At 43.3% G+C, this 17,229-nt stretch overlaps 1 protein-coding gene across 1 annotated transcript in view; it reads left to right on the top strand.

Annotated features, from left to right (window-relative positions):
- ANO10 (anoctamin 10) overlaps positions 1 to 17,229 on the top strand; it is a 118,606-nt gene that overhangs the window by 33,229 nt on the left and 68,148 nt on the right. The window contains exons 7-8 of the mRNA XM_040353068.1: positions 3,848 to 3,903; positions 9,358 to 9,432. Coding sequence (XP_040209002.1) covers positions 3,848 to 3,903; positions 9,358 to 9,432 — 131 coding nt within the window. The remainder of the gene's footprint in view (positions 1 to 3,847; positions 3,904 to 9,357; positions 9,433 to 17,229) is intronic.

Genomic DNA, 17,229 nt, shown 5'->3' with positions numbered 1-17,229 from the left:
GCAGAGACTCCCTTTATCACTTATAGGTCGAATTAACTTGCTTAAAATGAAAATTCTCCCAGTCATATTGTACTTTCTAAGGAATGCTCCCATCTGGATACCCAAATCCTTTTTTAAGAAGCTTGATGGGCTCACAAGCACATTTTTGTGGGCACCCAAGCAGCCCAGAATAGGTTTGAAGACTCTACAGGAACCCTGGGGAGAGGGGGGGCTAGCTTTGCCAGACTGGAAGAAATACTATTTGGCAGGACAGATGGTATTTGTTCATCGGTGGTTAACATCGGACGAGGGGGACTCGGCCACGGTGTTGGAAGCGGCGCACTTGGGTTCGTACGAAACTCTGCGGTTCGCCATTCATAGGGGAGTTAAGATGGATCTTCCACTTACGGTTTCTATGCGGGCCTCGATTAAGGCATGGGAGGCTGCGGTAGATCTAGCAAACCCCAGTTATAGGGGCTTGTCTCCATCCACTCCACTATGGATGAACCCTAAATTATCGCACTTCTATTCTTTCGACGATCCTATGGGCTGGGCGACGAGGGGTATCAAGACACTCAAAGATGTCACGATGGATGGAGAGTTGCTTACCTTCGACCAACTTAAGGCTAGGCATGATCTGCCAAATAATCAGCTGTTTCGATATCTTCAATTGCGTCATGCGTTCAAATCTCAATTTAAAGTATTGGCAATAGAGTCGGTTCCGTCGAGATTGGAGGAGATGCTCTCCACAGAGGATCTCCCCAAGACTCTGTCGGTTTCATATAAGAAGTTATTCGCCACAAGTCCAGGGGCGGTCGTTAAGTGCAGGGACAAGTGGGTGAGTGAGGTGCCCGATATCCAGGGGGAGGACTGGGATGAAATGTGGACACATCCATTCCAGCATCTGGTGGCAGCCAGAGACAGATTAATCCATTTTAAGTTCCTGCATAGGATCTACTATACCCCAGCCAGGCTGGCGACTATTTACCCATCGGTGCCGGCTGAGTGCTGGAGGTGCACCTTTGCTCCTGCAGCGGCGGAGCATGTGTTCTGGAGCTGCCCTCGGATCAAGCAGTTTTGGTCGGAGGTCACCTCTTGTATCTCTGCAGTATTGTTGACCCCTGTTCCGACAACAATTACGGTATGTTTACTGGGATTAGTGGAGGGGGTGGTGCCATCCAGGGCTCATCGGACACTGCTAAACATCCTTTTGTTTTACGGAAGGAAGGCCATCCTGTTAAAATGGCGCAAACCGGAGGCACCTGAATTGCGCTTTTGGAAGGGCCTGGTCAATTCAATGATGCCATACTATAAGGCGACTTATCTTTCCAGGGGTTGTGGGAAAAAATTTGACAAGGTATGGCAGGCTTGGTATAACTCTGACCTGACTGTTGGTTAAGGCCTGATGGCAGATATGGGTCGCCTCATGAACTTCACCATTTCAGATACTGGGTAAAATCGGGGGATGTGAGGTGACGTGATTGAATCCTGGAGAGGAACGGGAGGCGGAACACCTATCAAAAGTCTGGTGGTCTCATGGGAGGGAGAGTGGGAGCTGAGCAAAAAGGGTGGGGGGGGGTGGGGGGCTAGGGTGTTCTGTTAACTTAGTAACGGGGTGTGTAAGTAGGCCATGTTGGCCTTTCACCGGCCCAGTGTTGTGCTGGGGCGGCCGCCTTTTTATTTTATGTTGTTGTTTTTCAATTTTTTGTGTGTTATATAAACTGTCAAAATCAATAAAAAGAATTTTACAAAAAAATATACGACGGCACAGATTCGTATCTCTACCTGAATTTGGCTATTACTCTCTAACCAGTTCTTAGCAAATGCCCTTTCCCAAAACGACACAGGCTTTATTCAGAGATGAGAAAAATAATTATACCTCACATTTATGGAGGATCAGAAAAACAGAATACTGTTCTTTGCCCCTAAGACCGCAATCTGCAGTAAATATCAAGAGATTCCTTTTAAGATTATGTCCAGATGGTATAGGACGCCGTCAATCTTGGGCAAACGTTTCCCATAACATAGAGAAGTGTGTTGACATTGTGGTACACATACTGGATCCTTCTTGCACATCTTCTAGGTGTGCCCTGATCTACAACCCGTCTGGCAACCAATTATGGAGATCATACAGCAACTCACAGGTTTCTCTCTGATAAACCTGCTGCTGTATTTCCTCACCATACACCCATGTCCCAAAGGAAATACAAGAAACTCATATTTTATTGAATGCTGCCAAAGCCTGTATCTCTATCTCTTGGAAAAGCTTGAACTTACCGATTCTTAGACATAGTTTGGCCCGAGTGAATGACAAAAGATGAAAGGCCTTACTATGACTCTCAGAAACAAGATCTTGGATCAAAATAAAAAATGGCATTAATGGAGTATATTTACTGAACAGTGTGGATCTACACATCTACCACGCTACATGTATGTCATATATATATATATATATATATATATATATATATATATATATATATATATATATATATATATATATATATATATATATTTACAGTATACTTACCTGCTCTATGCATTGGTTTTGCATAGAGCAGCTCAGATACTCCTCTTCTCAGGTCCCTCTTCTCTGCTCATGGCCCATACCTCCTGCAGAGTGCCCCCCCACAGCAAGCAGCTTGCTTTGGGGGAACCCGAGCCGAGGCGCTGCTCTGTATTTGCCTCGCCCCCTCTTTTTCTCATTGGCTCACCTACTTTGACAGCAGCGGTAGACCATACTGCCTCGTTGCTGTCTCAATGAGGCCAGAGAGTCCCGGACAGCCGAGAGTCTCGTGCAATATCGCTGGATCGAAATGGGGCTCAGGTTAGTATTTTGGAGGCTGAGGGGTGCTGCTGCACACAGATGGTATTTTTTTTTTTTTTTTATCCTAAAGCGGAGTTCCGCCTGCAGAAAAAAATTTAAGACCGCAGCTACAAATACTGCAGCTGCTAACTTTTTAAATATGGATACTTACCTGTGCAGGGCGCCCGCAATGTCCTGACCCATCCCCTGGCTCCGGGTGGAGGCGCCGGCATCTTAAGTAAGGCAATCAGGAAGTGAAGTCTTGCGGCTTCACAGCCTGTTTCCCTACTTCCCCAGAGGAGGGGCCGGATATCGCGGATACTCTTTTAGACTGCCCCCCCCCCGAAAGGTGCCAAATGTGACACCGGAGGGTGGAAGGAACCGGATAAGCGGAAGTTCCATTTCTGGGTGGAACTCCACTTTAGTGCATAGAATGCATTAAAATAAGAACTTTAACTTTAAGACCACTTTAATACTCCATACTCCCACAGCTGTAATCTTTTAGTGCTGGGAGAGTTATTATGCTTGGCTAGACCTGTAATAGGCACCCATTAAGACTGCCGACTATGCCCGCCCTTTCCGCTGCCTGCCTCCATTCATAGAAGCTGTGATATAGCTTCCATCAATGAAAAGCACTTTGAGTCGTGGAGGTGGATATTTTATTCATCTGTGCATCCTCCATTCATAGAGCACTTTTCATTGATGTAAGCTATAGTACGGCTTCTATGAATGGAAGAGAGGGGCAGAAAGGGTGGGCATAGTTGGCACTCTTGTATCATCGTATTAACTCTCACAAACAGGAAGATTATTGCTGTGGGTTATTGTGGGGAGGGGGGCAGACAGCAGCATAAGGGACACTTTACATTGAATATGAGTACTGTCCCTTCTGGCGATTTAAAAAAAACAAATTATAGGCTATAAAATGTCACATTTGTTAGGTCATTATTAAAATTATTTTCAAAGCATGGTTTTACACTATAGCTACTTTTACTTGCACTTTTCTGAGAGTTTTGATTTACTTATAAAGTGATGAGTGTTAATGCAAATATATTCTTTGTGCAGAAAATCATAGATTAGAGTCAACATATCAAAACCATTTGGTGCTTAAGGTGTTGGTGGTAAGTGTCCATTACATTTGTTGTTGATTTGCAATGCATGGTATGATGGGAGAGTTTAATGTAATCTTCATAAGTTTGTGACTTCTCACCTCCGTTCGTGTTTAACTAGATTAATGCAGTTTTGTAGAGCAGTATTTCCTCTCACACAAAAGGGAATCTGCTAGTTTTTTCATAATGGTGTGAACACAACGCCCAATACTGAGAACATATATTGCTGCCTGCTCCTTTGTCTCTCTGTATGTGTGCCAATCTCTCTTTTTAAAAGATAACTAGCTCCAGGGTTAGCACTAGGCCTTCTTCCTAGTGACCTAGGTGTCCGCTGCTGTATGTAGACCAGAGGATACTAAAATTATAACATGTGTGGCTCACCTGAACTCCCTTGGCTAGAGCAGAATAGTGCAAATAAAATTTATTATGAGTGAGTGAGAAACTTATATAGCGCAAACAAATGCGAACTTAATCGCCTCAAGGTGCTGGCATCCAGAGTTGTACAGGTCTTTCAGAAGAGGTGGGTCTTCAGTGAGCGAGCTATAAACTGGAAAGCAACAGTAAAACATACTGTAAGTACAGATAAGTTTGACCAACGCATATAGAATAATACAAGATTACTGAGTTCACCATGCTACAAACAGTTACTTGCAATATGCATCCACCAATGATGTTTAGCGTGTTATAACTGTTTCACTAGGATCCAAAATGAAATCTGATACTCCAAAAATACATCAGAAGTGTGGCCTGGGTGGAATCAGACTGAAGCCGTCCTGTTGATTCACCTTTCGGCATGAGTCGGTGTGCAGAAGCGTTTCTCCCTTTCCGTTGTATGCTACAGAGCCGATGGACAGGCTCATTCGCCACCTGCACCCTTAAGTAGGAGTCGATGGAGTAGAAGATTATCTGTAACAGCACTCCAGTTTTCCTAGGGTTACAGAAACTATTTACTGCACTAACTGGTGCACTTGCTGGGCATGCTGCATTACCTATATGTAGCCTTAGCTACGTAGAGTATACAGCTCTGTGTTTTGGCAGTGGGACAAAATCTTCCCGTCATACTCCCAGAACAAATAGCGTTTGGCTGAGTACTGCTTTGTATTCCATGAATGAATATGAAGCTTCTTCTGATTGGCTGAGCTTAAGATCGTGAGATCATCTGCCTGCCTTATCGCCACCAATCAGAGGAAACTTTGGGGTTGATTTGCTAAAACTGGAGAGTTCAAAATCTGGTGCAGCTGTGCATGGTAGCCAATCGGATTCTATCTTTTTAGCTTGTTCAATTAAAGGGGTTGTAAAGGTTTGTTTTTTATTTTCTAAATAGGTTTCTTTTAAGCTAGTGCATTGTTGGTTCACTTACCTTTTTCTTCGATTTCCCTTCTAAACTTATTTTTTTCCTTTTGTCTAAATTTCTCACTTCCTGTTCCTCCTCGGTAAGCTTGCCCCCATCATCCAAGCCATACTGACTGGGGGTTAGTCAGCATGCTAGCCTTTATAACCCCTTTAAGCGTAGACAAAAATCTGGTATCTACGCAAAATTGCATCAGATTTTGCACTCTAGGGTTAGTAAATCAACCCCAAAGTTTCCTCTGGTGGTGAAGAGGCAGGCAGATGATCTCATGATCTTCAGCTTAGCCAATCAGAAGAAGTTTCACATTCATTCATAGAATACAAAGCTTTCTGTGAATGGCTGAGCAGTGCTCAGCCCAACTTTATTTTGTTCTGGGAGTGGGAAGGGAAGATTCTGTCCCACTGCCGAATTAGAGCTGTATACTCTACGTAGCTAAGGCTACAAATGGGTAATGCAGCATGCCCAGCAAGCGCACCAGTGCACACTCTCTTTTGACAGGTAATACAGTGCCCACCAAGCGCACCTGTTATTGCAGTAAACAGTTTATTTGGACCAGCTTTGCCCAAACTAACCATTTAAAGGGACATTAAATGTAGAGTTTTATAGGTAGATTCAGTAAGAGTAAGGCCGGCTTATCAGTAGATAAGCCGACCTAACTCAGAATCTAAGCCGACTTATGTTTAGGCGTATGCTCAAACAGAGATACGCTTAAACATATCTAAGATAGGACGGTTTGCGCCGTCCTATCTTAGGTTGCAATATTTCGGATGGCCGCTAGGTGGCGCTTCCATTGCGGTCGGCGTAGAATATGTAAATTAGTAGATACGCCGATTCACAAACGTACGCCCGGCCGACGCAGTACATTTACGCAGTTTCCGTAAGCAATTATCAGGCCTAAAGTTATTCCATCTATTAGATGGAATAGCAATGTTAAAGTATGGCCGCCGTTCCCGCTTCGAGATTCTAAATTTTTACGTCGTTTGCGTAAGTCGTCCGCGAATAGCGATTTACGTTGTCCACGTCAAAATCAATAGGCCCGTGCTGCGTACTTAGCCGCAATGCACACTGGGAAATGTAGGCGCCCGGCGCATGTGCAGTAAAAAAAACCCATCAAAAACGTAAGGTCAAGCCTTATTAACATAAAACACGCCCCCCTTAAACACATTTGAATTCGGCGCCCTTACGCCCGCCCGCTTTAGGCTACGCCACCGTAACATAGCAGGCAAGTACATTGTGAATCATGTACTTGCCTAGCTAACTTACGGCGGCGTAGCCTAAACACGCTAAGCTACGTGCCGCAAGTTTAGGCAGATCTACTTGAATCTACCTATTGGGCTTTAAAAAACGAATTCTCTCTATATTTCTGGTGGCTTCCATTCACAGATGTGATGCTTTCTGCTACGTAGCATTGAGGTTTTTATTTTAGTGACAAAGTCCATCTGCAAGACACTGCACCTCTTCACATTTCTACTGAGCTATTAATCTCTCCCCCAGTAAAAAGTTTAATGCCAATTGTACAGAACACAATTGTCATTGAAAAGGGATCATCAATTTCTTTATTGGTGTCACAAACAAGAGTCAGAGTTGGGTTATAAATCATCCCTTTCTTCAGAGTTGGTTCATTAAAGGTTTATGTGATCTTGCAGTTCTGAGGAAGAGGGTTATTTCTTAATCTAGAAACATTCTGGCTCTTGTTTTTTTGCCGTAAATTGGTACTTCATGAGCAGTTCTCACCAACTTTTATGTATGGTACACCTCGGAAGAGCTGCAGTAGAATCCGTCCCTTTTACAAGTCATTACACAGTGCCAAAGAGAATTAAGCAGACTGCCATTGCTGACGTTTCCCTTTGGGAATACTCAAATGCTAATTCCCTGACTGTCATGCTGATACTAATGCTTCATTGCTTTCTGCATCACTGATCTGGAACCAGTATAGAAAAAATAAACTCTGGCAGTGATTTACAACATACTTGTTTTGGGTCTGTGGCTAAAAAGTATCCAAGCCACACACCACCAGACAACTAACATTTTCAGAGGAAAATCGTCAATGGCTGCCAATCCACCTTTTGCCGGTGAAAGGTGTACTTTAGGAATACTCTAGCAACCTACTTTAAGTTCCACAGATCAAAAAAACAAATCCCTTACTAGAACCCCCTTGTTTATTCAGCACCACCCATTTCATCTTGAAATATGATTGAATAAATTGCTTCTCATGGTATGCATGAAAAGATTCTGACCATGCCATGACTGAGAAATGTAAAGTCTGTAAGGCCCCTTTGAGACGGAGTGGAATTCATCAAAAGGATCCGCCTGCTCAACGGGGGATCTCTCAGCTGATTCCTTGTAAGCAGGTGGATGACTGGTTCGTGTCCGCTCTGCAGAGGCTGCTATTTTCTATGGGGCGGTCTGATGACATCCAATTGTCATCCGATCTGATCCCCATCTGTCTGTTTTTAGTGGACGGGATTGGATGCCAGGTGGTGTCATTGGACACATGTCCACTGACATCCACCGCTCCATAGAGAACAATGGGTGGTCCAATTGGGTCCGCCTGAAAACAGACAGGCGGACCCAGTCGGCCTGCTGGTGTGAAAGGGGCCTAACTGCTATTACAATTTTGTGTGACAAACTTTACAGTATAAGTAGAACTTGTCTACATTATGTGTAGTGACTGTGGTTTTCCTGAACATGATCAATGCCAGTCACTGCAAGGTTACATAGAAAACAGTTGTTTTCTATGTGCCCTGTTCAAATCACAATGCTGGTGTGATGAGCAGTGTGGAAAAAGACAGACATGCTAACCTGATGGCAGCTCAGGTCACTGCACTGCAGCTCCTCTCTGGTAATTCATTATTACCATTTCATTAATGAAATGTTGCTTTGACATTTCAATAAAGTTTGAATAATTAAAAAAGTAAACAATGCCTTGCATTGTTACAAAACACAGCTGGCACAGAATGGATACCAACCTGAACAGATCGTTTAGATCGTTTAACGACCCCCTATTACATGTAATGACATAATCAATTTTTGTCATCATACAGCTAATGAGCCACACACAGATTTGATTTAGTAACGCATCTTGATCAATGTAATATGCTCTTTTGCATTGGTGTTTACCCATGCAAGTGTGTATGTGGTAGTTTCACAAACGCAAAACGTACACCATATGCACAGGCAGGGGTAAATGCCGATGCAAAAAGCATTGGCATTGGCAAGCTGTGCGCGACACCTGCAGCTCCCCGGCCGTAGAAATCTGCTGGGAGTTCTAAATCTATCTCAGATACTCCGTCGTATCTCTGAGTATCTATGCGACTGATTCATAGAATCAGTTACGCATAGATAGCCAGAAGATCCGACAGGTGTAATTGTTTTACACTGTCGGATCTTAGGATACAGTACCGCGGCCGCCGCTGGGGGGAGTTTGCGTCGTAAACTAGCGTCGGGTATGCAAATTAGGAGTTACGGCGATCCACAAAGATTTTTCCCGTCGTTACGTCGTCGCAAGTGTTAGATTTCCGTCGCAAAGATAGGGCATCTTTAACATGGTGTAAAATTACTCCACCATGTTAAAGTATGCCTGTCTTTCCCGCGTCGCTTTTGAATTTTTTTTAAAAAAAAATTATTTTTCCCGGCGTAAGTCTTTTTTTCATGTCGCGATCCACAAAACGTCGGCGCGTCGTAATTTCGCGCAAAGCACGTCGGGAAATTTGCGATGGGAGCATGCGCAGTACGTCCGGCGCGGGAGCGTGCCTAATTTAAATGGTACCCGCCCCATTTGAATTGGGCCGCCTTGCGCCGGACCTGTTTACGATACACCGCCGCAAATTTCCAGGTAAGTGCTTTGTGGATCGGGCACTAAATCGGAAAACTTGCGGCGGTGTAACGTAAACGGGTTACGTAAACTTGCGCCGCCGGTATGTGAATCTGGCCCATAGTACTTTGCGCCTGCAGATGTTTGTGTGCATGTACCTTGATACTAACACAGATGATGAGATGGACTGTAGAAAAATGTAATTTAGTTAAAAAAAATAATCTTTTACATCATACAAATGTTAATGTTTTTCCATTTGTAAATTATTGGTTATTGTAATAATGTTTATCTTTTCTTCCAGTTCTATAGTGTTAACTGCTTCTCATCGCTCTTCTACATTGCCTTTGTTATGTACGATTTGGCGCTGTTAAAACAGGTGAGTGCATTACATAGAGAATTTCCTTTAGGCCCCTTTCACACTTGTGCGACCTGAAAGTCAACTTTCTAACGACTTTGAGGCCTTGTACACACGGTCGGTCAAAACCGATGAAAACGGACGGAAGGTCAGTTTCATCGGTCCAAACCGATCGTGTGTGGGCCCCATCGATCAGTTATACTTCGGTCAAATTTTTTTAAACTTGCTTTAAAATTGAATCGATGGTTTTGACCTATCGGTTAGGCGTCCGACGGTTAGTATGCAAAAGCATTGGTTAAAAACCTGCGCATGCTCAGAATCAAGTCGACGCATGCTTGGAAGCACTGATCTTAATTTTTCTCAGCACGTCGTTGTGTTTTACATCACCGCGTTGGACTCGATCGTTTTTTTAACTGATGGTGTGTAGGCACATCAGACCATCAGTCCGCTTCATCGGTTAACCAATGAGAATGGTCCTTCGGACCGTTCTCATCGGATGGACCGACCGCGTGTACGCGGCCTGACACGATTTGAAGCAATGCCAATGTAATCTTGAGGTTTATGGACCTCAAGTCGCATCAAAGTCGGACCAAAGTAGTTCAGGGGCTACTTTGAAGTCGCACAGATATGAATGGTACTCATCGAAAAACATGGGGTACGACTTGTTATGCGACTTTGCAGTCCCAAGTCACAGGACAAGTCGCACAAGTGTGAAAGGGGCCTTAGCTCTTGGATGATCAGTGAATACACAGTGCATCAGTTATTGACATTCCCAGAGATTCACAAGGACTGGAGAAGGAAAAAAAAAAGATAAAATTAAACTATGGTCAAAATAAAAAATGACATAATGGTGCAGTCTGTCACTTTTCACAGCAGTTTTTGTATATCTGGGTCCCCCTGTAACATAGTTTTATTACCTGTATTGATCCTGCAGTAGATCTATTGGTTTTTCTATTTCTTTACGAGGACCAAAAATGCAGTCTGTTCTGCACCAAAATTGCGCAACAGCATTGTCACTTGACATTGTCATGGACAGGGTAGTCTTTGATGGACATGTAGTTTTAAATTGACTGTAAGTAAGTCCCAAACAGCCCAGGCCCAGCTAACACTTTTGAAGCAGTAGTTTTTTCTTATAGTAAAAACTCATACTAACATGTCAGACTGCTTGTTTTATTTGGGAAGATTTGCGAAAGCTAAACGGACCTTGTTGCTCTAGGCAGTTACCTAATTTTTTCTTTCCTTGAAGTTGTCATGAATAAGGCCCATGACCCATGAAATCCCACATAAGGCCTGTCATTGGCACAATAGAGCAGTAATCCAATTCTCTGTTGTCGCTCCTTTGCTGGTCGAACTGCTGAAGACTATTGCTCGCCAGTGATTGTCCAGTGACAAAAAGTGGCGCTGCAGGTCTAGCCAGCAAGGGAACATCACCGTAGAGACAGGTGGGCAGTTTCTTTCCTCTCCTCCTATAATATTGAGCAACACAATGAAAACACTAGGCTGGTGAAGGCTCATAATTACCGTATATACTCGAGTATAAGCCGACCCGAATATAAGCCGAGGCACCTAATTTTACCACAAAAAACTGGGAAAACGTATTGACTCGAGTATAAGCCTAGGGTGAGAATGTAGCAGCTACTGTAAATGGAAAAGGGGGTCAACAATGCCCATTTTCAGCCTCACTGTTCCCATTTTCAGCCTCACTGTGCCCATAAACAGCCTCACTATACCTAACATATATTACTTTGAAGATCCTAGTCCTTTAACAGAATATGAGAAATTAATTTAGCTGCCGTGACAGTGCATAGTGGTCATTTTACCTACAAGCAGCCCACAGGCAAAGATGATTAAGGCTTTACTCTTGCTAGGAAGGCACACTAACTCAAGGATGTGTGGCAGCCTGACTAAGATTTCTTTATGTGCTGTGTTCTAAATGGCGTAAATTACCTTTTTGAAGCCAGGGTGCATGCACAGGAGGAATAAGTATTCAGGCAGTTAAAGTTCTGTTTTAACCTTACTTGAAAAAATGACTTGTGCTGTGTGTATAGGAAGTCCGTGCCGTCCATGCCGTCCGCTCTGTCCACTCTAACAAAGCTCCGCCTCCTCCCCGTGCCCTTAGAGAAAGGATGGCCTCTTACCAGACCCATAGATCCCAAAGGATCATATGCGCATGTTAGATATCTGGGTTGGAAAACCACAGCTCCTTGCAGACCACTCTCTGGGACTTCAAGGTGAACTCAGGCTCTTGACTCACTGAATGTTTGGAGTTAAAAGCAATAGTGCATTACCATTTAAAGCCAAAATGTAATAAAACCTGACTTGCACTTACAGAGTAATCACTTGTGTTTAGGCAAACCATATAATTTCAGCACAGCCACCTGCAGCATGGTCCGTGCATCCTGATGTCACACTACTGGCTCCTGCCTGCCGCTTTTCTCTAGGAAGGCGTCAACTGGTATTGGAGACAAATGCTTAAAATTAACTTTCCAGTATTTCAGACCCTAAACACTAACTTTAAAGACCCTTTCTATTCAACTAAGACTAATCTAAAGAACAGAGGCCCGGATTCAGAAAGCCCGGCGTTACTTTGTGCGGGCGTAGCGTATCTCGGATACGCTACGCCGCCGTAACCTAGTGAGGCAGGTTCTGTATTCAGAAAGAACCTGCGCCCTAAGTTACGGCGGCGTAGCGTATGAGAGCCGGCGTAAGCCCACCTAATTCAAAATAGGAAGATGTGGGCGTGTTTTATGGTAATTCAGTGTGACCCCACGTAAATTACGTTTTGTACGAACGGCGTGGACGTATCCCAGTGCGCATGCTCCAAATTACGCCGCAAAGCCTTATTGGTTTAGATGTGAACGTAACTTAAGCAAAGCCCTATTCGCGAACGACTTAGGTAAACGACGCAAAATTCGACGCTGGCCCGACGTCCATACTTAACATTGGCTACGCCTCATATAGCAGGGGTAACTTTACGCCGGAAAAAGCCTTTACGTAAACAACTTAAAAAAATGCGCTGGGCGGACATAGGTTTCTGAATCGGCGTATCTACCTAATTTGCATATTCTATGCGTAAATCTCCGGAAGCGCCACCTAACGGCCAACGTAAATATGCAACTAAGATACGACGGCGTAAGAGACTTACGTCAGTCGTGTCTTAGCCAAATTTCGGCGTATCTTGCTTTCTGAATACAGAAAGAAGATACGCCGGCGCATGCTAGAATTTACGCGGCGTATCAATAGATACGCCGACGTAATTTATTTCGCTCTGCCCTCAGAGCTTGGTCATGGGGATCCCAAGTTTCCTCCCATGCCGACACTCCCAGTGGCAGATGTCTGGGACTCGCACCCTGTTTCAGAGAGTCAGAGCAGTTCTTTGAATGATTTTCAGATTAAACCACCATTCGACCACCATTCGATAGAAGTGAATTTCTACCACTCGCCAGGAATTCTGGCCTCAAAACAAAGAAGGCAAACCAAACGTAATATATGTGCATCTTTGCGTATCCGCTGTGTGAGCCAACAAGTTCCATGAGGCATTGCAAGGCTGACAGTTACAAGGATGACTCTCATGGGCAGAGGCATGACAGGACTTGTAGTTCCACATCAGCTGGAGGGCCACCAGTTTGACACCCCTGGAGGTCACCACTATCAGACGGAAGTTCAAATGAACACTCACCAGAATGTAGGACCTCACTGCATATAGAGAGGTCAAAACGTACTTTTTTTTTACATTATATATGACAGGAGTGCAGAATTCTCAGATTTGACTTGAAGGTATTGAAGTTAGGGTTGTGATGACAGCCCTGGATCCAGCAAATTTTAAAAAAATACAATTGAGTCAGTTTCCTTATTTCTGTATCCAAAGGTTCACCTAAAACTTTACTTATTTATGTATAAGGCAGAGTATGACCAATACAGATGTATATTTTGTCTTGCCAGAGAAACACTAGAGGGGGCTGTTTACATAGACTTCACACTGCGAGCATGCACACAGTTTAGATCCTAATGGAATGATTTCTTGTCACTACAGCACTCCTGCTTCTCTATACATTTCCATAGATAGTGTTACAATTCATAATTTCATTACATATATACTCATGCCATCTATGTGTATTGCGTGTTCATATATATATATATATATATATATATATATATATATACACATACATACATACATACATACATAGTAGATGCACATTGTTTGTAATCCAGAGGACCAGTGAGTATTTTTAATCTGAACTCCACAGCTTCTGCAAATTTTTACCCTGATATTTACAAGCTAGATCCCTATAGACATTAGTTTCTTTATAATTTGAATGTCCCTGTAATTAAGCCTTTGTACATTAAGGCTGGTGTGTGTATTGTATTACACCCCTGATGGTCAACCTGCTGTCCAAGGCCAAATGTGGGCCTTTGGTACATATAGTGACCCTCTCGGGACCCTGCAGCCAGTAATAAGAGCATTTGTAAAGGGGCTGTAATGGCACATGGAAGGGCAACGCATGCGTAATAAAACCAAAGAAATTCCCAGCTCAACTTACCAACCAGCCTGCAACCAACCAAATGATCCTGTCTAACAGTATAAGCTATGTAAGCTGCAGAGCCCCATGAAACGCCCCATTATTTTCTGTAGTCCTTAGCCCCCATTCACATCTAGGCGTTTTAACGCCTGTAGTGCTACGCCGCTGCCGCCAGAGGGATGAAAACACATGTCCCTCTATGGAGATGGTTCACATCTCCACGCCGAACGCCGGATGCCTGCCGCCTGAAAAAAGGTCCCGGACCTTTTTTTCCAGGCGGCGTTCGGCTGGCAGATGGGAAGCATCTCCATTGATGGGGGTCAAAACGCCGCTATTTGTACCGCGATTTGCGGCGACAAAACGCCGCAAATTTGTCTGCCTAGGTGTGAATGGAGCCTTACTCTAAATTTTGAGAGCTTCCACAGTGGAAGTGAGCCTAGAAGGAGCCCACTTCTTCCTAAGGGCACAGGGCACATTGGACACCCAGCACATAGCACCATGGCAGAAAAGATGTCAAGTGCATCCCCAGTGCAGTCTTTTGTAACATTCCTCCAGTCTCTAACAGTTCTCTGCAGCATGTCTCCAGCCTTATGCTACATTCATACTGGCGATTAAGGACGGTGCGAATGGCAGCAACTGCAATCTTTAGTTTACTTTACAGCTACAGATGAGAGCGGCTAGGGGCAGCTCACTATAATGACAGGTCACCAGTCGCCGCACCAGCTATTTGTGTCTCTACGCATAGCGATCACCACAGGCTACGGATAGCTGTGGCCTCCGGTGTACTGTCATTAGCGTGAATAGGGCACAGCGCTCTCATCTGCAGCTGTAAACCAAAGATTCAGTATACACCGCCCTTAATCGCCGGTGTAAATGTAGCCTAAAAGTTTTTTATATGGATAAATAAAATTTCTTTGTTTATAAGCACCCCTGTCACTGTTAAATGGTTTGTCACAACCCTCTAACTGCTACATCTGTAGGACAGCTTGTTCTGTTGAAAAACACAAACTTACTAGCTAGATCACCAGGTAATAAGAAAATAGAAGAAAGAAAGCCTTAAAGGGGTTGTAAAGGTAAAAAAAAATCCCCTAAATAGCAGTCCTCCTTCACTTACCTCATCCTTCGATTTTGCTTTTAAATGTCCTTATTTCTTCTGAGAAATCCTTACTTCCTGTTCTTCTGTCTGTAACTCCACACAGTAATGTGACACTTTCTCCCTGATGTGGAGAAAGCCTCTTGAGGAGGGAGGGGGCGAGCAGGAGGGTCAGGACGCTATCTACTTTGCAGATAGAGAAAGGAGCTGTGTGTTAGTGGGTGTCCTGACACTCCTGCTCGCTCCCTCAAGAGGCTTTCTCCACACCAGGGAGAAAGTATCGCATTACTGTGTGTAGTTACAGACAGAAGAACAGGAAGTGAGGATTTCTCTGAAGAAATAAGGACATTTAAAAGCAAAATCGAAGGATGAGGTAAGTGAAGGAGGACTGTACTAAGGTAAAGCAAGCTATTTAGGAAAAAAATGTTTTACCTTTACAACCCCTTTAAACAAAAACAAATGCAGCTATCGAATCTAAGAATTGGTAAGCTGCAATATAATAAATGCTTGCTTTTGGGTTTATTACCAATATAAGGTTGAATATACAGTGCTCAGCATAAATGAGTACACCCCTTTTGAAAAGGAAGATTTTAATCAATATCTCAATGAACACAAAACCATTTCCCAAATTTTGACAAAACCGAGTTTTACATTTGTTTAGCTCATTGCATCAAAGTTTGGTTAATAATATAACTTGGATCACAAAATTTTCAGTTTTACTCAAATTAGTTGGTGCAAAAATAATTACACCCCACAACAAAAACTACTACATCTAGTATTTTGTATGACTTCCATGATTTGCAAGGACAGCACCAATTCTTCCAGGCATGGAATGAACAAGTTGACAACATATTGCAACGTTTTTTTCCATTCTTCAAGAACAACCTCTTTAAGAGCCTGGATGCTGGATGGAGAGTGATGCTCAACTTGTCTCTTTAGAATTCCCCATAGGTGTTCCCTGATTGGGTTCAGATCAGGAGACATACTTGGCCACTGAATCACTTTCACCCTGTTCTTCTTCAGAAATACAACAGTGGCCTTAGGTGGTGTGTTTGGATCATTGGCATGTTGGAAAAGTGCACAATGACCAAGGGCACAGAGTGATGGGTAGCATCTTCTCTTTCAATATAGAGCAGTACACCTGTGAGATGATGATACCATCAATGAAATGCAGCTCCCAACACCAGCAGCACATATGCAGCCCCACAGAAGGACACTGCCACCACCATGTTTCGCTGTAGGCACCATGCATTTTTCTTTGTATTCCTCACCTTTGTGACGCCATACAGTTTTGAAGCCATCAGTTCCAAAAACATTTATCTTGGTCTCATCGCTCCAGAGTACAGAGTCCCTGTAGTCATCTTCTTTTTCAGCATGTGCCCTGGCAAATTCTAGGCAGGCTTTTTTGTGCATGGGCTTTAGGAGAGGCTTCATTCTGGGATGAAACCCATGCATGCCATTCCTATGCAATTGTGTCATGGGAAACAATCACTCCAGTTTGGATTTCTACTTCTTTAGCGGACTGCAGTGAACTTGCATGCCGATTTTTTATTTTTATTTTTTCAACCCTTCTCATCAGAAGATGCTATTGTCGAGGTGCTAACTTCCGTGGATGACTTGGACATCTCTGTGAGATAGTTGCAGTCCCATCTTTGTTAAATTTTTGTATCACTTTTGCTCCATTATTCTGACTGATAAGTAAAGCTTTGCTGATCTACTTATAGCCTTCACCTTTCTTGTGTAAAGAAATTATTTTCTCTCTCAGGCCTTGTGACATTTCTCTTCCATGTGGTGTCATTGCTGACAGCATGACATGGGAAGGGGTTTTCTTTGTAAGTAACGCCCTTTTATAATTAACTGTCTGCTGGGCACCTTTTTAATGAATAATTACAATCACCTGTAGTTTAATTTTTTTAGGATTTTGTTGTCTAAAATGTATCCCTTCTCAGTAGACGTTTTTGGGGGTATATTCATTTTTGCAACATGGTTTTGAATGAATTTGTTAGGAAAAATACTTTTTTTGTGTGTGAAAATTAACAAATCTTGGTCACAATCAATGGCTCACATTTGTGGGAGTATTTTGTAGTATAGATTCCCATAGAAAACCTTAATTCTAAAAGGTAAGTAAAGGTTTCTGACACATTTTTGGGGTGTACTCATTTATATGATAACATATCAGAGTCACAAAGTGCCCCTAATCCC

The sequence above is a fragment of the Rana temporaria genome, chromosome 5 (genome assembly GCF_905171775.1).
Source record: "Rana temporaria chromosome 5, aRanTem1.1, whole genome shotgun sequence".
NCBI lineage: Eukaryota > Metazoa > Chordata > Amphibia > Anura > Ranidae > Rana > Rana temporaria.
Note: the sequence above shows the minus strand (reverse complement) of the source record. Positions and strands in the feature narration are given on the sequence as shown.